The 22,610-nt window shown below is 38.4% G+C and overlaps 1 protein-coding gene across 1 annotated transcript in view; it reads left to right on the top strand.

The window, feature by feature from the left end:
* The window catches only part of LRRC20 (leucine rich repeat containing 20), a 241,184-nt gene that overhangs the window by 113,670 nt on the left and 104,904 nt on the right, over positions 1–22,610 (top strand). The window contains exon 3 of the mRNA XM_040362323.1: positions 19,973–20,122. Within this exon, the coding sequence (XP_040218257.1) occupies positions 19,973–20,122 (150 nt within the window). The remainder of the gene's footprint in view (positions 1–19,972; positions 20,123–22,610) is intronic.

Raw genomic sequence — 22,610 nt, 5'->3', positions numbered from 1 at the left:
TTTATTTTATTTTATTGTTTGCACATATCTTGGAGTGTGGAGTGTGCACTGAGATTCACGTTTTTTATTCTTAATTTTATATCCTATTTTATTTATTTAGTTCTTAATCATTTGCATGTCTCATATTTATTTATTTACTTTGTTTACTATCATATGGTTGACATCATATAATTTATGTATTATTTAACACATTTTCACGTTATTTAATTTAGTATCACTTATTTGGTGATATCCTCTATACCACTAAATGGTTCTTATTTACAACAACATCACTCAAGTTTTACCCTTCTTTTTTCATCCTGTTAATTGATGGTGGGTGACAGTGATCAGGAGTGACACACATTTTTCCAGCTCAATTGATTGAACATTTGGATTGTGACCACAGCAGGATTTTAGAAGTTATTTAGTTTTTTATTTTTAAATATTTGGATTATTAGCAAGCACCATTGCCCTCCCCCATATTTATCAATTACAATCAGTGTTTGAGCACCTATTGGCGTGGCTGCTGCTTAGTGTAATTTTAAATTTAAATTTTTAGTTTGTTATTATTGCTCTAGTTAGTGTGGTTTGCGCATTAGTTTTCCCCAGTATTCATTTTCCTACATTGTCATGTCTGGCTGACAGCTTACAATTGTCCAGGATTTCCAGGAGAGGAGCATCAAAATGGAAAATGAAGTGTTAACCTGAAAACAAGACAAGTTTAGCAACAGGAAATACAATACTTCAGTTTAAATGTTGTGACAGAAGATTTGAAAGAGGCCTAGGAGTACAAGCACTATACACAGAAATTTGACTAATTAATAACAAATACATTTGTTTTGGAAATTTGCAAATTTCTGATTTGCCTGGGTGCTGATTTTGCCCAATTTTTCTGAGAATTATGCAATTAGTAAATTAGATTGTCTGGATTAATAAATAGCACAATTCTTCATGGATCACACTGATATGCATGCAAGTTTTCAGGCAAACTGAATAGTCTCAGTTAAAAAAAAAAATATTATCAAGAATTTGCTCATTTCTGTTTATTTTTTAAAGTTGGCTGATCTCAGCAGGCTATAATAAGACATTTACATTTTAAAGTTTGTCAATAGGTACAGTTGCAGTTGGTACTTCTTCAGTCTCAAAAGTAGCAATCCCGGCAAGAAGGTGCATTCTGGATGAGAATAGAAACATAGAAAAGTGGCCGCTGAAAAAAATAACATAGTGGCCAATTTTTTTTGGCTTTGTTTTTGTATAGATCTATACGTGTATGTTATGTGAATACACATTTTATTTGTCTGAGCATAGATCTATACACGTAAATGTATGTGAATAAAGATTCACATACTGTATAGTGTAATGCCCAGTTAACCACTTCAGCCCTGGAAGATTTGGCTGCTCAATGACCAGGCCATTTTTTTTGCGATACGGCACTACGTCGCTTTAACTGACAATTGCGCAGTTGTGCAATGCTGTGCCCAAACAGAATTGATGTCCTCTTTTCCCACAAATAGAGCTTTCTTTTGGTGGTATTTGATCATCTCTGCGTTTTTTATTTTTTGCGCTATAAACAAAAAAAGAGCAAACATTTTGGAAAAAAAAATACAATATTTTGTACTTTTTGCTATAATAAATACCCCAATTTTTTTTTAACAAGGCACATTTTTTTCTCAGTTTCGGCCGATATGTATTCTTCTACATATTTTTGGTAATAAAAATCGCAATAGTTGTATATTGATTGGTTTGCGCAAGTTATATTGTCTACAGAATAGGGAATAGATTTATGGCATTTTTATTATTATTATTTTTTTACTAGTAATGGCGGCGATCTGCAATTTTTATCGGGATTGCGACATTATGGCAGACACATTGAAAACTTTTGACATATTTTTGGGACCATTGGCATTTATACAGCGATCAGTGCTATAAAAATGCACTGATTACTGTGTAAATGTCACTGGCAGGAAAGGGGTTAACACTAGGGGGCGATCAAGGGGTTAAATATGTTCCCCTTCATGTTTTCTAACTGTGGGGGGAGGGGACTCACTATAGGAGATAACAGATCGTGGTTCCTAGCTATTAGGAACTCACAATCTGCATCTCCTCTCCTCACAGAACAGGGACGTGTGTGCTTAGACACACACGTCCCTGTTCTTCCTCTCATGCTCGCGGCTGGCAGGTCATTGCTGCCACCGGTCATGAGCATTGGCACCCTTGCAGTGCAACGCCAATGCAGTTCCTACTATTTCGCTTAAAGGAGCCGACGTATAGCTACGACGGCTCGCAGGATCGTGCCGACGGCGGCAGGTCGGCATGTGGTTAAAGTGATTGTAAACCCTTTTTTTAATAAACTAACAAACATGTCATACTTACCTGCTCTGTGCACTGGTTTTGCACAGACCAGCCCTGACTTGATAGCCAGAGCTGGCCTATTGCTTCTGCCAAATTGCTTCTTTCCATAAGAGGCATGACAGTTTCGCTGTCCAGCGCCAGCTTGTTTGTAAACAATGTAATGTGATCATTGATATCATAGGGATAACATTTGGTAAACTGTTCCCAAGCAGGGTTGATTTCATTAAATTCAAGTTGATTTAAATCAAGGTTTAAATCATTAGTAAAAAAGGCTTGATTTAAATCAACTTGATTTAAATCATAATTTTTAAAGAGCAACTGTCATCTCTGTCCCACAGCGGCTCCTCCTCTGACCCTCTGTTGACTCACTGACAGTCTTATTAACTTTAATGGGATGGCTGGTGATACGGCAGTGACACAGCAAGGTGAGGGATGTGGTGGCAGCAGGTGAGTGGATGCCCATAAACAGGTGCTGCCATGTTGGATCTGAAATGACAGGTGGTCTTTAAATTTAAAGACTCTCTTTTTTTGCTGGTAGTGCGAAACTGTGTGAATGCATCAATGCAGTGCATGTTATCTCAGCTTGCAGTGCTTGGGTTCATTGAATGAGTTTACCAAAAATTTAAATATTGCAGAATATACAGCCTCATGCTACATAACTAAGCTCCATTTCATGCTGAATAAACAAAATCATTAATGTATATTAAATTGGAAACCATCTTTAGATAGATTTTTACTCCAAAGGCATTTTATTACAATAAATTTGATAAAAACCAAAAGAATCGGATTGAAAAAATAAAAACGGATTTAAATTAAGAAAATCAGATTTGTTTGGGGGATTTTTTTTTAAAACAAATCGATTTTTATCCACCCTGGTTCCCAATCACTGTATTTGACAAAATGGCTGTCGGATAAAATATCATAAAAAAAACTAGCTGCTGACACAGGTTCAGAACATTTGTAAACGTACAAGCAATTGTGCTAAGGAATATTTATTAACAGATATCAGGCAGAAAGGAGTTAAAGGGGTTCTTCACCCTAGGAACAAAAAAATAAAAGTCAGCTACAAATACTATTCCTGCTGACTTTTAATAAAAGGACACTTACCTGTCCAGGGATCCAGCGCTGTCTCCACTCATGCCAGTTCTTTACCAGTCTTTGAGCCACGGCATCTTTAATGTGGGAAGCCGGCTGTGACTCCTTGCAGCTTCACACTCGGCTACCCACTGTGCATGTGCAAGCCGCACTGTGTGTGGTGAATGGTCTCACAGTATTCTGGGACCTGTGCTGTGTCCCAGAAGGCTCGGGCATGAGGGAGGTGAACTTACTATCCTCAAGGCAATCCAAACGGCAGTGGGAGTGGTTACCTTTCAACCTTGCCCGCTCCCCATAAAACAAAATCGGTCCAAAGGTGGTAGAGAAGGGGGAGGAGGTGCAAAAATAGAACTTCACCCTTTTGGGTGAAGTTCCGCTTTAATGTTAAGAGAGATATTAAATTAATCTATATAGGATTGTTGTTTGAGGGTACTATTTTTTCTAGCTTTTCCACATGGATCCGGTGTCCAATACATGTACAGGTGTTTTTTTTTAATTATTATTATTATTATTTTTATTATTATTATTTTACCAAAAGAGCCAGGTGTCCATCGGTCTGGGGCTGGAGTTTTGAGAGGAAGAAACTTATTTTTTGGCCCTAAACTGGGGTAATCGTGTGGGGCATGCCAGCTAATTTCAACAGAGCCTGCATGCTTAAAGTTCTCTTGCCATTTAATACTAGCCTGTTTGCTTGATGTGCCCAGTATTATTTGGTAAGAGAGTGGGATCATTTTTATTTTTATTTTAATAAAACTTTCAAATTGATATCAGTTGGCTATGTATTGGCCTTATCCAATATAAAACCCAGTTAATACATTTGCTCACCTCCCAGTGTAATATGTGTATATTTGTCAAACTGGAATATTAAAAACAAGCATGCAACACTACTGAATTTAGGACAAACTCTTAAAAAAAAAAAAGTAGAGGAAATTACAAAAATAGGTCAGAGTTTGTAATACCAGCCATAATAAAGAACAAGGCCTTATTATTTCTAACTTGGCACCTTCCTGTAGATTCCATAATTGCTATTATATAGTTGTGATCATCTTCCCATGGTCAAATAAACAGCACTACTTTCTTGCCTTCTATTTTAAATTAGTTCTTGGACACATCATTACTCTGGAGATGAGTCTTAAACCTGAAAGGTTAATAGCAAGAAAAAGAGAGAAAATTTTACTGCAAACAGTATCTGTCCTTACAGAGGTTTATTTAATATGTCGTTTAAGAGTAGGTATAAAGCATTTGTAAAAACATTTTAAGCCAAATATTTACATAATTTCATAGCTTAATACACAAAAGTTCATACAGAGATATGATAGAAATACAAAGGTAATTCAATGTACTACTCAGTTCTTAATGTACTGTGAATTAATTTGTATAGTATGCAAACTATTTATATAGTTCTCACTTATTTTTGTCTTTTCTCTGTATGTTTAGTTTTGTTGTTTTGGACTTTAGCATGCCTTTTGGATGACAGGATCACAAGGAAAAAAAGGCATGTAATGTGGAAGCTAAAACTTGCATGTGATGTGGACTCTGATTTTATTCTGGTGAGCATAAATCAACAGATGAAACACCTCTAGACAAAGTTTTCTAGAAGAGCACATCAGGGATCCTGGGCATTAACCTCCCTGGCGGTATGATTCTGTCAGAAAAAACATGCTGAAAGCGGTACCATTATTTGCAAGGAAATTCGGCGTTTTATATTGTAGGTCTGTCATTTTTAGAAATAACTCACTTAAATCTGACCAAACAAGATTCTAATAGGCATCCCGGGTATGACATTTTTTTAAAAACAAAATTATAAATTATAATATAATAAATAATTATAAATAATTATAACAAATAATAATATAATTATAATAAAAATTGTTCAATAATGTAATCAAATCAAAATCACTGAAATTTGCTCAGTTGCAGAATTGTTGCTGTCATTATTTTTTTTTTTTTATGACGAATTTCCCCACAAATCGCTATCGCACAATTCTGCAAGTGATTATAATTTATTATCGCTGTTTTTTAGCTGATCTAAAACTATTTTTGACATAAAGGGACACTTTTGGTTGCTATGGACAATCTACAGTTTGCAAGGAGAAAGAAACGTTTTTATTATATAAAATGACATGCATGACACAGGACAGACCACTAGGGACAAGGGGGGTGTGTTTTTTTTACATACAGTACTGTAATCTATAAGATTACAGTATACTGTATGTATAGTGTTTGTTTACTTTTTTGAATTTGGCGCCGTTCTCCGTCCCCGTGCGTCGTAACGTCGCAGGGAACGGAGATCGGCGTCACACGGAGGCACTGTGTGAATCGAGCGAGGTCCTGCTCGCTCACACAGCGCGGTGGCATCGCTGGATCCAGGGACAAGGTAAGTAAAACTCCCTGTACATCCAGCGAGGCGAGCCCGAGTCTGACTCGGGGTTACCGATCCTAGCCCAAAAATCTCACCCCGAGTCAGACTCGGGAACACCGCCCAGGAGGTTAAGAAACACTATTCCAATCTGGCCTATAGCTATGCAGAAACAGCGGGGTTGTAATAAATATGCTGAACTGGCCTTGAAGATATGCTTTGGTATTTATGAAAAAATCCATAGAGGAACAAAATTACTATTAATGCTCTCAGATATTTAAGAACTGGATATCACAGACATAGCATTATGCATGTCTAATTTTTAAAACTGCCATAACATACTTTTGATATGTTTCTTGTTTAATTTAGTCTTAAAGTGTTTGTAAACCTTCGATTCGTTTTTTTACATAAAGATAACAAACATGTCTATACTTACTTGATCTGTGCAATTGTTTTACATGTTACAGGATTTGATTGACAGCAGCGGGTGCCAATGGCTCCCGCTGCTATCAATCTGTTTAATGCGGAGAGCAACAGCGGCATTGAGCCACTGCACTTGCGCATATTGCTGGATCTGATCAGGCTCCCATGTCACAGGATTTTATTGACAGCAGCGGGAGCCAATGGCTCCCGCTGCTCTCAATCTGTTTAATACGGAGAGCAACAGCGGCATTGAGCTGTGCACATTGCGCTTGTGCACATTGCCGGATCTGATCAGGCTCAGGTAAGAAAAATGGGGTGTCTAGCGGGGGGGGGGGGGGAGCTGAAGCACAAGGCTTTTCACCATAATGCATAGAATGTCACCTCATTCACAAAACAAAGGGAAAATTCCCATGCAAGGCTAACAGCCTTATTTGCTTTGCTAGAAGAGGAGCCTACATGCCACTTGTACATGACACTTTCCAGGTGCAGTGCATCCCTTCTGGTGTTTTAGTGTGCCCGAGAGGGACAGGAACTGCGTTTAGCCCCATTGCGTCAGCCTGTTAAAGTCAATGGCAGACTGTGGCTGAACAGGGCTGAATACTCTACTGAGTGGTACTGGTCGGTGTTTTAGGTTATGTACATTCAATGTATTTTTAATAGTTTATACAAAATGTTTACATTTATACAAGATTCATTACAATATGCAAATAATAATAATAAAAAAAAGAACCTTGATTTTTATCTTTTAGCTTCTTTATCCTAAATAACTACTACAATCACGCCTACGTATTCCTACTCTCTTCCATACCCATTCACCCCATCCTAAGGAGAAACATTTATCTCCCCCTGTAACAGCATTGGTGAATGGAGTGAACCACAACTGCGGTTAGCAAGGATCTCAAAGCGATTCTCTATGCGACAACTCAGTATTAGGCCCCAGGCATCACTCCTGGCAACAGGAGTTTGGGGGATCTATACATCATCTCTGTGTCACATAAAGAAAAGCGTTAAGCCACTAGGCATGGACGCATTACAACATGCGACCAAGGCATAGCGTTTAAAATTATAGTTCAAAGTCAATATCCCAATAGACCACTATATGCAGGTGATTATCAGTAAGGGACCCCAGGCGTCACTCCTCGCAACAGGAGTTTGGATTCTCTACATCATATCACCTTAGGCATATAGGGATGTATTTAGGCCACTAGGGGAGATGCTAAGAAGTAGCATCGACTCCTAGCATAGAAAAGTTAGAGCGAACATATAGAACAAGTAGGTCAAGGCCTATAAGTATTTTATACGTCTGTCAAGCACGTAGTAAAATTTATTTATAGTAACACGTATTCATTGCATATGAAAGGCAGTATAGCTCAGGTACTTTGAAGGTACATGTATTTATTTATTAAAATTCTTAAAAGTACAAAATAGTACAAAACGCAGTCAGTTACCCGTAGGCCTCGATGCGCCGCGAACAACAATACAGCAACAACCAAAAAAACACACAGGCAGCGGAACAGATCAAAATTTTAAATGGTTAGCAGATCAAAGAACTATAAAAACCTATGTAATTCCATAGGCTTGACTGAAAAGCTCAGTTTTTAGAAGCTTCCTGAACTTAAAAAGATCATTCTCAAGCCTTAATTTTAGAGGCAGGGAGTTCCAAAACTGTGCTCCCTGGACCGCACTCGTCCAGGGAGTAATACACAAGTTGTACTGGCAACTAATAGAAACGTATGAGAGGCAATATAGCTCAGGTACTTTAAAAGTACATATAGTATTTGTAGTAACAAGTATTAATTGCATATGAAAGGCAATATAACTCAGGTACTTTAAGAGTACATATAGTATTTGTAGTAACAAGTATTAATTGCATATGAGAGGCAATAAAGCTCAGGTACTTTGAGATTACCTATAGTAACTAAGAGCTGTAGTATAACTATAGGTATATATGAGAGGTATATATTGCTCAGGTACTTTGAGAGTCCATATGGTAACTAGGAGCTGTAGTAATAACTATTTGTTATACAAGAGAGGTGAATATAGTAAGGGACCCCATGTTGAGCAGTTGAAGAAATGATAGGTAGCAGCAATTGTATAGCTGGCATATATGTAGCAGGTATTGCTATAGCACTACAAGTAACAGAAATGTAACTTATCCATTTTGCAGGCTTCAGTATAGGTACTAGGGATCCTGTGGTGAAGGATGTTCAATAGGGCAGTCTGTAGAGTTGTCCCCAGCAATGGCTCCAAGTTGCAGTAGCTGTAGATGGCATTCAAAGTAGTAGTTGAGGCTGGAGCGTTGTTTCGGTTTGGGGAGTAAAGGCATCCACGTCTGTAGCGTAGGCCAATCTACGGCTGACAATAATAGAAGAGGGGCTGTATCTCCATTGAATGCCTTTATAGGCAGGAGATCTGGTGCAGTGCATTGCACTGATTTCAAACAGGGCGCCGTGTGCGGCGCACCTCTGCGTTCCACACTGGAACGCAGGGCGGCGCCGGGCAATGACATCATTGCACGAGCGCCGTATACGTTCCAGCATGTAACGCATTACGGCGCCGAAAGCGCCTGTCTATTAGCAAAGGGAACAGGCGCGCGGAGCGCCTGTTACACCCCCTTTATATCTCCCTCTTCTTTCCTCTTTATTCTTCTTTCATGTTATTTTCGATTTATAGATTGTGAAGCATATGCTTCAGTGTAATTCTCCCTGCTTGTTTTAGTTATATTGTGTGTGTTAGAGGTAAAAAGGGTTCATGTGTTACAGGCTGATTGAGATGTTAATGACCCTTCTTCAGCCAGCTCCCTAGTTCAAATGGTAATTGATTTATTGTGTGTGTGAAGGAGACCGGCCTTACTGTTTACAATGATTATATAAGTGGTATGTTAATTATTCTGATTGCTTCAGTGTAGTAATTACCTCCACTGATGTCATTATCTAAAGAAATGCTTCTGCATAGTCGGCTCCGACGTGTCTCCTATAATCTGTATGGGAACCCCCACTGTGTGAGGGGTGGCGGAGATTTCATTGTTCCTAACAGGTTGTAACCACATATAAGCTGAGAGTTGTGTCATTAAAGTGTGTTGTTCCAGCAGTAAGCTTGTCTCATGTATGGCTTTTTGGGGCGACTCCAGGAATATTCCTCCTCGTGGAATATTGGGGTGATTTTCGTTATGGAACGTTGACGGGGATATCATTGTAATACCGTCACATAGATATTCTATCATGCTTGTTGAGGACCGAAATTTATCCCATTTTTGCCATATTCCTGGCATTTGATTCTTTATATATCCTTCTTCTCTTATCTGTCTTTCCATATATTGTATTTTGTTCATTTTACATATACATTCTTTTATAGTGGGGCTTTTAATTTCTCTCCACTTAAAAGCTATTATTGTTCTGGCTGCCGTTGTCATGTGGTGAATAATGTCAATTTTAATACTCTTTATTGATTCTGTCATTAGGGATAGCAATGAGATATCTATATTTGGAGTCCTCTCTACTACCGATACTTTCTGATAAATCTAAAATATTTTATTCCAAAAATTATTCACCAGATGACAACCGTACCGTAACTCTCTGAGAGACCCGGAAGGGAGTAATAAATCATATATCTTAGATAGTTTTTTAGTTGGTTTTTGTTCGTCTATTAATATTTGTTTAAATTTACTTTGAGATTACCTATAGTAACTAAGAGCTGTAGTATAACTATAGGTATATATGAGAGGTATATATTGCTCAGGTACTTTGAGAGTCCATATGGTAACTAGGAGCTGTAGTAATAACTATTTGTTATACAAGAGAGGTGAATATAGTAAGGGACCCCATGTTGAGCAGTTGAAGAAATGATAGGTAGCAGCAATTGTATAGCTGGCATATATGTAGCAGGTATTGCTATAGCACTACAAGTAACAGAAATGTAACTTATCCATTTTGCAGGCTTCAGTATAGGTACTAGGGATCCTGTGGTGAAGGATGTTCAATAGGGCAGTCTGTAGAGTTGTCCCCAGCAATGGCTCCAAGTTGCAGTAGCTGTAGATGGCATTCAAAGTAGTAGTTGAGGCTGGAGCGTTGTTTCGGTTTGGGGAGTAAAGGCATCCACGTCTGTAGCGTAGGCCAATCTACGGCTGACAATAATAGAAGAGGGGCTGTATCTCCATTGAATGCCTTTATAGGCAGGAGATCTGGTGCAGTGCATTGCACTGATTTCAAACAGGGCGCCGTGTGCGGCGCACCTCTGCGTTCCACACTGGAACGCAGGGCGGCGCCGGGCAATGACATCATTGCACGAGCGCCGTATACGTTCCAGCATGTAACGCATTACGGCGCCGAAAGCGCCTGTCTATTAGCAAAGGGAACAGGCGCGCGGAGCGCCTGTTACACCCCCTTTATATCTCCCTCTTCTTTCCTCTTTATTCTTCTTTCATGTTATTTTCGATTTATAGATTGTGAAGCATATGCTTCAGTGTAATTCTCCCTGCTTGTTTTAGTTATATTGTGTGTGTTAGAGGTAAAAAGGGTTCATGTGTTACAGGCTGATTGAGATGTTAATGACCCTTCTTCAGCCAGCTCCCTAGTTCAAATGGTAATTGATTTATTGTGTGTGTGAAGGAGACCGGCCTTACTGTTTACAATGATTATATAAGTGGTATGTTAATTATTCTGATTGCTTCAGTGTAGTAATTACCTCCACTGATGTCATTATCTAAAGAAATGCTTCTGCATAGTCGGCTCCGACGTGTCTCCTATAATCTGTATGGGAACCCCCACTGTGTGAGGGGTGGCGGAGATTTCATTGTTCCTAACAGGTTGTAACCACATATAAGCTGAGAGTTGTGTCATTAAAGTGTGTTGTTCCAGCAGTAAGCTTGTCTCATGTATGGCTTTTTGGGGCGACTCCAGGAATATTCCTCCTCGTGGAATATTGGGGTGATTTTCGTTATGGAACGTTGACGGGGATATCATTGTAATACCGTCACATAGATATTCTATCATGCTTGTTGAGGACCGAAATTTATCCCATTTTTGCCATATTCCTGGCATTTGATTCTTTATATATCCTTCTTCTCTTATCTGTCTTTCCATATATTGTATTTTGTTCATTTTACATATACATTCTTTTATAGTGGGGCTTTTAATTTCTCTCCACTTAAAAGCTATTATTGTTCTGGCTGCCGTTGTCATGTGGTGAATAATGTCAATTTTAATACTCTTTATTGATTCTGTCATTAGGGATAGCAATGAGATATCTATATTTGGAGTCCTCTCTACTACCGATACTTTCTGATAAATCTAAAATATTTTATTCCAAAAATTATTCACCAGATGACAACCGTACCGTAACTCTCTGAGAGACCCGGAAGGGAGTAATAAATCATATATCTTAGATAGTTTTTTAGTTGGTTTTTGTTCGTCTATTAATATTTGTTTAAATTTCGTTTTTGATCTATTTATTAAGGATAGGTCTATTTTTGTTTTGATGTATGTATTTAGTTGATGATATTGTAACCATTTATGTTTATGTTCAGATCCTAAATTTTGCATTTTTGGCAGTTTGCCATCCACTAGGATCTGGTCCATTCTCCCGTTCTCCAATATATTCTATTTTAAGTATTTTGTGGTTTCTAAAGCTGGCGGGAATTCTGGATTGGAGAACAGTGGGGTCATGGGTCTGATCATAGTGGATAGTTTCCCCCTTTTTAATATTGCGTCCCATATCTTTAATGTGGCTCTTACAAATATTGTTAATTTTTTATTTCCAGGTCTTAAATGTGGGTTTTATCCAAGGAAAGGCTTTAAGTTGTACTCCTATAATATCTTCTTCTATTTTAACCCATTGTTTGTCCTCTATGTTGTGATGCCTATCTATAATCCTAGTCAAGGAGGCTGCTTGTAAATATTTAGAGAAGTCAGGTAGTGCTAATCCTCTATTTTTCTTAGTTCTGATTAAAATTTCTCTTTTTATTCTAGGTGTTTTTTTGGCCCAAATAAAGCTTCCTATTGCTTTTCTTACTTCATTCATTATTATTTTTTGAGATGACTCAAGCCGCGTACACACGATCGGTCCATCCGATGAGAACGGACCGATGGACCGTTTTCATCGGTTAACTGATGAAGCTGACTGATGGTCAGTCGTGCCTACACACCATCAGTTAAAAAAACGATCGTGTCTGAACGCGGTGACGTAAAACACAACGACGTGCTGAATAAAATGAAGTTCAATGTTTCCAAGCATGCGTCGACTTGATTCTGAGCATGCATGGATTTTTAACCGATGGACGTGCCTACAAACAATCGTTTTTTTTTCCCACCGGTTAGGTATCCATCGGTTAAATTTAAAACAAGATTGCTTTTTTTTAACCTATGGATAAATAACCGATGGGGCCTACACACGATCGGTTTGGTCTGATGAAAACGGTCCATCAGACCATTCTCATCGGTTTAACCGATCGTGTGTACGCGGCATAAGGGTACTGTTTGGAAGTTATATAATAATTTTGACAATATGTCCATTTTTACTCTATTAATTCTTCCCAACTATGAATATGTTAATTTTTCATAGTTTCGCAATCATTTCATTACTTTTCGGATTGGTTGCGTTGTAATTCAATTCTTGTAGCTGATTTAAGTTTTCTCAGGATATATATTTCCAAATATTTAATTGCTTCTTGTTGCCATTTAAACGGAAAGTCTTTTTGCAATAATAACTGTGTTTTTTCTGTTAGTGACACATTTAACATTTCAGATTTATCATAATTAACTTTAAAGTTACTTAATTCCCGAAATTGTTTAAATTCTTTTATTAAATTTGGTATTGTTATAATGGGGTTAGTCACATATATTAGTAAATCATCTGCATATACTGCTGTTTTGTATTCTTTATCTTTGATACTAATCCCTTGTATATCTTTGTTTTTCCTTATTGCTTGTATAAGATGTTCCATTACTATTATATATAATAAGGGGGATGAGGGACATCCCTGTCGAGTTCCATTTGATATTTCTATGTACTCCGATAACATTCTGTTTGTTCTTATTTTAGCCCTTGGATTATAATACAACATAACAATCCTACTAAGCATTTTTGGGCCCATTCCTATCTGAACTAATGTTTCTTCTAAGAACTGCCATCCCACCCTATCAAATGCTTTCTCAGCGTCAATGGATAAAAGACATGTTGGGATGGCAGTTATCTGAACATATTCTACCAATGTACAAGTTTTTATAATGTTATCCCTTGTTTCTTGCCCTTTCGTAAAACCTGTTTGATCTAGATTTATATACTCAGGTAAAATGGGTGTCAATCTATTAGAGATAATCTTATGCCCTGTACACACGATAGGCTAGTCTGATGAAAACGGTCTGATGGATTTTTCCATCAGTTATCCGAAGAAGCTGACTGATGATCAGTCGTGCCTACACACCATCCGTTCAAAAACCGATCGTGTCAGAACGCGGTGACGTAAAACACAACGAAGTGCTGAAATAAATGAAGTTCAATGCTTCCAAGCATGCGTCAACTTGATTCTGAGCATGCGTGGATTTTTAACCGATGGACGTACCCACAGACGATCGTTTTTTATCCATCAGATAATTTTAAAACAAGTTCCTATTTTTTTAACCTATGGATAAATAACCGATGGGGCCCACACACGATCGGTATGGTCTGATGAAAACGGTCCATCAGACCGTTTTCATCAGACTAACCTATCGTGTTTACGCAGCATTAGAGTATAGTCTTATATCAATATTTGTCAGAGAAATTGATCGGTAATTATTGCATAGCGTGTGATCTTTCTCAGGTTTTGGAATTAATGTAATATGGGCTTCCATACTTTGTGGTGCAAAAATTTGTGTTTTAGATATGTAGTTGTATGTTTTTTTTAAGGATGGGTATTAGTATATCTTTAAATGATTTATAAAATCTGGAAGTATATCCATCTGGTCCTGGGCTTTTGCCCAGGACCAGTTCGGAGATAGCTTGTTGAATTTCCTCTAATGAGATTTATTTTTCCAGTTCTTCTGTTACGGAAGAATACGGGTAGAGCTGTCTCTTTTATATATTTACAAATATCTTCCCCTTTTTTTTTCTTTTCCTTTGTTTTCTTGTTGTATATTTATATTATATAGTTTAGAGTTATATGTGTGAAAAGTTTTAGATATTTCCTTTGGATCATACGTCAATTCTCCGTTTGTTTTTAGGATTTTAACTATGGAGGTCATGGGTTGTTGATTTTTTATAGTTCTAGCTAATTTTTACCCTGTTTTATTTCCTTGTTGATACCATTTTATTTTATTTTTATCCTTCAATATGAGGGACTCTTTATCAAGTAAAGACTGTAACTGCATTTGTTTATCTTTTAGAGCTAATTTATCCCCTGCTTTGTTTGTGTTTATTTTCTAAATTTATAATTTCAATCATTAAAGGGGTTGTAAAGATACAATTTTTCCCCCTAAATAGCTTCCTTTACCTTAGTGCAGTCCTCCTTCACTTACCTCATCCTTAGATTTTGCTTTTAAATGTCCTTATTTCTTCTGAGAAATCCTCACTTCCTGTTCTTCCGTCTGTAACTCCACACAGTAATGCAAGGCTTTCTCTCTGGTGTGGAGTGTCGTGCTCGCCCCCTCCCTTGGACTATGGAGAGTCAGCACGCTCTCTACGTTGCAGATAGAGAAAGGAGCTGTGTGTTAGTGGGTGTCCTGACTCTCCTGTATCTATTTTTGTATCCATTATAAAATTTAAATATCTGCCCTTGATTATTGTTCTTTCGGCTTTTTCCATTGCTTCCACAAAAGATTTAATTCCAACCTTAATTTGTTCATAATTTGGTAAATATAGATTTATAATTGTGAACATTTTTCCATATAGCATGACCCTTATAATTAAGGATCTGCCATCTTTACCTTTTCAATTTTTCAATATTTGGTGGGGTATATCCTTGTGGAATGCAATAGATACTCTTCTTGTTTTAGAAAAGGGAAATGTATCATGAATCCAAGTAACATAATTTCTATTATTTATTTTAGGGATGTGATCTAAACGAAAATGTGTTTCTTGAAACAGAGTAATTCCGATTTTTTGTTTGTGAAATTAATTTAGAATTTGAGATCTTTTAAAGGGTGAATTAGGGCCTCTTGCATTGAAAGAACAGAATTTTACCCCCTCCATTTAAAAAAAATAGGAAGGGGGTGGACAAAGAGAGATAGATAGGGAGAGAGAATAAAAAACAATTATTTACTCACTCACTTACCACTCGTTCACCTAGCTCACTCAACACACTCCACTCCTCTTTCTCACTGCTATATTGACTTTAATCAAGTCTGTCTTACTATACGTAAGGTCCCTATCAAGGGGGGAGCTGGGGCTGCTTTTCCTGATCTGCCATCCGTCAAGATTATACATGCCGCTTCTCAAATCCCCTATAGAAGGGGGAAAAAAACAAACAAAAAAAAAAACATGTACATTCAGGGATAAAGGTCCAGTGGGACTGGACACTGTATCTGTTCCTCCTGTGCACACTACGCTGCCCTAAGGAAGGCACTGCAGCTGGACAGCCCTGTGTGCAAGGGGGCTAAAATATGACTTGATACCAGAGAAAAGATTGATTGTTGAGTAGCACCCTGAAACATCCTGAACCACTTGACACCTTAGTGTCTTTTCTTTTATCAACATATCCGTACCCTCAACCTCCCTGACTGCACAGGAAAGGTCTGTAACATGCAACAGTCATTACCTGCAACAGGCCATAATTTTTCCAGATCCCCCAGAGCCATTTGGTCTTTGTATAATTGAATTAAGTTAACCCCTTTCTCTGTTTACACCAATTAAATGCATTCAGGGGTTCACAGATTTGTGAGGAAATCCAGTTTTTTTATACAGTGTCGTCTGTCACAAGAACTGAATGCTAGTATGCAAATTTTGCTAATGACTTTCTTAGATTTTTCTTAGTCATGTCATTTATTCACTCAGCTGAGAAGTAACTTTGAGCTACCTTAAAAGGACATCTTATTTCAAGATTTCCTTTGAGTAAAAATATATAATAAAATACCAGAGACTGCTGTTGTTGACTTCCGTGTGAAAATTCCACTTGCCTCTGGCTATTTTGATTTCACCATGCAGACTGACCTTCTCTCGGTATGCATTAGAAGCTGTAGCAAGTCAAAATAAGCCTGTATCTTTTCCTTCCTGGAGGACATCCAGCATCATCTAGCCCTTTACTCCCTGACCTGACTGGCCCTGGCTCACCCCTTTCATTAATTGGATTTCAGTCATAGATGAGTGCCAGCATCAGGCAACCAATCACCTGTTCTACCATAAAACACATACATTTGTTGCAACAAATGCTAAGGAATGCTAACAGTGAACATTAATTCTCTACACTGAAAGAATTATTTACCTGCAATAACCTCTCAAGGAATTTCTGGTAACCTGGACTACAGATAGGCAAAGCTTTATTATAAGTAATATCTCTGTACAAGCAATGAACTAGTTACTACATGATTTATTTATTTGTGGGAAAAAAAGGACGTAAATTTTGTTTGGGTACAACGTCGCAATTGTCAGTTAAAGCGACGCAGTGCTGTAAATGGCCTGGTCATTTAGCAGCCAAATCTTCCAGGGGTTAAAGTGGTTAAACATTACTCCACAGCTCCCCACCAAAGTTGGTAGGATTTTATGCAAGTAAAAAAAGCACTTAAAAAAGTAAGCAACACTATTTAAATATTTTTAATGTTTAAATTTAGCAATTTTGGAACTTGCATTCAGAGTAAAATATCCTTTGCACTGCTAGCTACTCTCTTAGTTGAACTCCAAAGGCCTCTGCCACCCCCCAGACCCCCGTAGCTGTGATCTTTCGGTGCTGTGTGGGGTTAATGTGATCAGTTGGATCTATCACAGTCTTGTCAAGAGTGCTGACTATGCTACATTTCCCCCTCCTCCATTCATGGAAGATTTATTATAGCTTCCATCAATGAAAAGCTCTCTATTAATAGGTGTTATCTGAATTTGGCTGCAAAAGTGGAGATAAACATTAAAGGGCAACATTAAAATGCACAATTATTTAAAATAACATGCTTAGGGGAAGCATAAAATCTGCCTGTGAAGGGGGGCATCTGTACGATATCTTACAGCAGTGAAAAGAATCCATTTACTGCTAAATGGCATTCCCCATTGCTTTACTCAGTTTGTAAACAAAGTAATAAAAAATGGCATTGGGTCGCCCAAAAATCCATTCCAGTCCCTTATTCGAACATGCAGTTCCCTCCCCCTGAACCATACCAGCCCCCCAAAGCACCTTGCCCCATGTTGATGGGGACAAGGGCATCTTCCTGGGGTCTGCGGGCGGGTAGGGGCTTATCAGAATCTGGACGCACCCTTTAACAAGGGAGCCCCCTGATCCCAGCCCCCCATAATAATAAGTTTGGGGTACATAGTACATCTACTCATTCACCCCAAAAAAGTGTAGTGTAAAAAAAGACATTAGACAGTTTTTGACCTAGAGTCCTTTATTTAAAAATAAAATAAAAAAATTAATCATGATGCCTGCCCCCCACCACGTCCCGAATACTTGATAGAATAACTCTTGCAGTATTTTAGTAGTATTTTTTTAGTGAATACTATTTTTTTATTTTTAAATGCAGTGCGGTATCTTACTGCATGCTCAGATGTGGTAAGATACCTCTTTGTGAATGGAGCCCACTGTATATAGTACCCCTGGTTACCCATTTACAAAAAGGTTACCCATTTACAAAAAACTGAAATGTAAACACCTTAAAAAAAATATTTATTAGAAAAAAAAAACGTTGTGCCAAAGTCCATTACTTAAAAAAATAAAAATACATCGTCAACACATCCACATCTTTGAGCAATGTAGACCCATCAAGATAAAAAAAAGAAAACACCAATGGGCCAGATTCAGAAAGGACTTACGATGACGTATCTCCAGATACGCCATCGTAAGTCCAAATGTGCGCCGTCGTATCTATATGCGTATTCTTGAAACTAGATATGCCTGAAATTTGCCAAGATACGACCAACGTAAGTCTCCTACGCCATCGTATCTTGGGTGCATATTTACGCTGGCCGCAAGGGGTGCTTCCATAGATTTACACGTCGAATATGCAAATGACCTAGGTACGCCGATTCACGAACGTCCTTGCGCCCGTCGGATTTAGCTACGCCGTTTACGTAAGGCTTACGTCCAGCGTAAAGTTACCCCTGCTATATGAGGCGCAGGTAATGCAAAGTATGGTCGTCGGAACAAGTGTATATTTTTACGTAGTTTACGTAAGTCGTACGTGAATGGGGCTGGGCGTACGTTCACGTCGTTGCCATTGAGCCGTCGTATCTTAGGGCGTAAATTCAACGTGATTCTGAGCTTGCGCGCGCATGCGCCGTACGTTCGGCGCTTAATTTACATGGGGTCACTATTCATTTCAATACAACACGCCCACTACCAGCCTACTTTGAATTAGGCGGGCTTACGCCGGCCCATTTACGCTATGCCCTCGTAACTTAGGGAGCAAGTGCTTTGTGAATAGTGTACTTGCCTCTCTATGTTACGTTGGCGTAGCGCATATGAGATGCGCTACACCCGCACAGAGATGCGCCGATCTCTGTGAATCTGGCCCAATATGTCCGCTCCCAACAACAGCCCGCTGCTGGATTTAAACAAAGGACATGACCTAATATTAATTGTAAGTACCGCTCATTACACATTACACCCAGTCGCAGTAGCTGTTAGCCTCTTATAAAGTTTGACAGGCTGCTAGCAGCAGGGCTAGATAGTTCGCCTGTACCCTTCATCCATACCTAAACACTGGAGCCTCATATGTCAGGGCTAAATGGCCAGTGTGCACAAGGCCCTTACCAATCAAGTCTTAAGTCTCCAACAGCTCTGTGGATAACTCATCTGGCTATCAGAGAGATCTCTGCAAAAAAAAAAAAACAGTACATGCCTGTTGAGGGCCATAAACGAAAAACGTGGTGTCCGAAAGATGTAGGACAAAAATGATCTTTGCCAGGAACCAATAAGGCAGAAATCATTTACAAGGAGAAACTTGGATGATACCCTTTTGAAAGAATGTTGCATGGTCAGAAGTGGCAAAGTGGAAATTTTTATTGCATTGGTTACATTTTGGCTTCCATGATAATAATGGTCAATAATAATAACATAATACCAATAGTAATTTAAGTTAGCAGTAGTGAACTGGCCTTGGAATGTTTTATTTATCTTAGGACCCAGACCACTTGCCCGGAAAGAAGTACAAACTGCAATGAGCTGAGCTTAGCTTGGTCATACAAGAAAACATTGACATCAAAGTGAATGCAATCACTTTCTTTACTCTTTATTTCCTAGTCTTCTCAGTTTGGTTCGGGTATTAAACCCCCAAACAATTGTATATTTTCTAAAAGAAGAAGCCAACTGTGGCATTGTAATTTTTTTATGTTGCATGGTATATGTGCAATAGTTTATTAAATGCATATTTGCATGGGGAAAAAAAATACACTAAAATTACATTTAGTGCGCAAAAAACACCATATAATATGTAATGGAGTAAACATTTAAAAAAAAGGTAAAAAAAAAAAAAAAAGAAGGTCTATATCCCTGGGTGGGGGAGTGCAGGGGATAAGGCTTTTTTGGAAAATGAAGGTCCTCTTTTCATTGAGTAGTACAAGGCCAGAATGCTATACTGATTAATATGGATTGTAGAGTTTTTTTATATATATATATGACACAATATCTCCCTTTTTTACCCTTTTCTGCAGATTTATCGGGCTGTTGTTTGACTGCTTTTCCAACTGGTCTGATTTTGGCCACAAGTTCAGTTTCTGATAAGATCTCCTCCATCTCTTTGGCTAATAATGAGTTAAAGGGTATGGCAAAGAAATTCTTTACTACTTATAAAAACATAGAAGGTAAGTAAGCGAATGTTCATTTAGTTCTGAAATTATGTTATTCTTAAAAAAAAACACAAACCAAAAGAAAATAAAGTGTAGTTGCCACCTCCCTCTTTCTTTTTTGCAAACTGTATAATTGCATAAATCTGTGGTTTTAATTTTTCCATCATATTTGTTTGGATCAGAGTATTATAGGTTTCTTATTTACCATAACCTGTGCTAAATATAAGAAGCATTTAAAGGATAAGTTCATCTTTCTTTGCATGTTACACCCATGTTTAGGGTTTAACATGCAGCAAGGTTGCATACATGAGCCAAGGAGTCAACTTACATTTGGTTACTTCCAGGAATCCTCATGTGCATCTCATTTGTCATTTTGTTTCTTTTTAAAAAATAGCGCTTCCGTGCGTCCCTATGCCCCAGACATCCACCTCACTGCCCTTCGCTGTCTGCCCAATCCACATTTCCTATCTGCCACCGCAGGAGATGAGTTCCTCAGGGCGTGCCTCCTTCCCCCCAGGTGGTATCACAAAGGCTCTGAGCCAGGGCCGGACTGGGAATGAAAACCAGCCCTGGAAAGAATTTCATACCAGCCCCACAGCATAACGTCATTATTTTCTTGTTCATAAAAAGGAAAAACATTTTAAAGCACATTTGAAGAGTGTATTATATAAAGATATGACACAAATGAAAGCACATACATTGTATATATATATATATATATATATATATATATATATATAGTATACACACACACATATATATATATATATATATATATATATATATATATATATATATATATATATATATATATATGCCAATTACAGTTAAAAGTGGAGCAATCATCAAGAACAGTCCAAGGCTGCAATTGGACTATATACTTTCTATCACGTTCACCTACCCCTTTTAGGGGATTGGTTTCCAGGGGGGGGCAGTAGCCTAATTCACGGTCCTAAGCGCAGGCAGATTATTGTTTTTTTATTTTTTCAAATGACACATTTGACAGACGCGAGTGAGGAAAAGCCGATTACCGGCTTTTCCTGTTTACATCGTGATCAGCCGTGATTGGACACGGCTGATCACCCTGCAACAACGATCGCCACGATGCGCGCCCCGGGGCTCCTGAGGACGTCATATGAGGACGTCCACTCAGGATTTTACAACCACTTTGCCAATGTCAATTTTTCATTGGCGGGCGGCAAGTGGTTAAATACTAAAATGTATTCAGAGTATAATACAGGCTACTCACATTAACCATGTAAAATCGGCAGGATATACCGTATTTATCGGCGTATACCACGCACTTTTTTGCCCTGAAAATCAGGGCAAAATCGTGGGTGCGCGGTATACGCCGATACCCGCTTTCCTGCACCGAGTTTGAATACTGCGCCAACATATACCGAGCGCAGTACACTCGTGTATTGTCGGGCAGTCTCGGCTCCTCCCGCACTTACGTCCTGGACGTACAGGACGTCAGCGCGAGAGTAGCCGAGCATTGCCGACAATACACGAGTGTACTGCGTTCTGTTTATGTCGGCGCAGTACAAAACAACTTTTTTCCACAGGATTCGGGGCAACTTTAGGGGTGTGCGCTATACGCGGGAGTGCGCTATACCCCGATAAATTCGGTATATACAAACACTGTGTGTTTGTTTCCAAAAGGACGGCAGTGAGCGACGTCTAAAAAGCTCCTCCCCATACGCGTTACGTTTCCACAAACTTCCTCAGCGGGGCAGGACTAACAACATCACTGGTCTGCCTATAAATAAAATCTTTTCTGACAGGTTTTTACGCCTGTGGATGCTGTCAAGTGTAAATTTAACAACAAGAAACGTAAGGATTTCACTTCCTTCTCTACTAAAAAATCCTATACCATTAAAAACCTGATTACATGTGGCACGGTTGGTGTGGTCTATATGCTGGAGTGCGATTGTGGGCTCCAGTATATAGGCCGCACCTCACGAGCTTTAGGGGTTCAAATTGGCGAACATGTCAACAACATTAAGAGGGGTCTGCGTACCCACAGTGTCTCTAGACATTTTAGGCAGTGCCATAATAGAGATCCTAGATGTCTAAAATTCTGGGGGTCAGAGAGGGTTGATCGAGATTGGAGGGGGAGTAATTACATTCGACACATAAGCCAAAGGGAATCTTACTGGATTGTAGAGGCTAAGGTTGTCACTTTTTTTGGACTTTATTCACTTTTAGTTGGATTTTGTGTTGGTTCAGCTTGCAATATTAGGGGAGGGGTTTTATAATTATTTATTAATATACATATTTTTTCACTAATTGCATTGTTTGTTTTCTCTATACGTTGTATTTATTGTTGGATTTTTTGTTGGACTTACTTTCCACCACTTTGTACTGTGCAACTTTTTTTTTTTTACTGGATCCCTGTTTAATTTTATTTGTATTTTTATCTTTATGTGGTCATGTTTCTTTCACATTTAATTATGCTCTATCCATAACGTTATGTATGAAGCTTTATACTAATGTAGTTTGT

This window comes from Rana temporaria, chromosome 8, assembly GCF_905171775.1.
Source record: "Rana temporaria chromosome 8, aRanTem1.1, whole genome shotgun sequence".
Taxonomy (NCBI): domain Eukaryota; kingdom Metazoa; phylum Chordata; class Amphibia; order Anura; family Ranidae; genus Rana; species Rana temporaria.
This window is presented reverse-complemented; position numbering and strand designations above follow the sequence as displayed.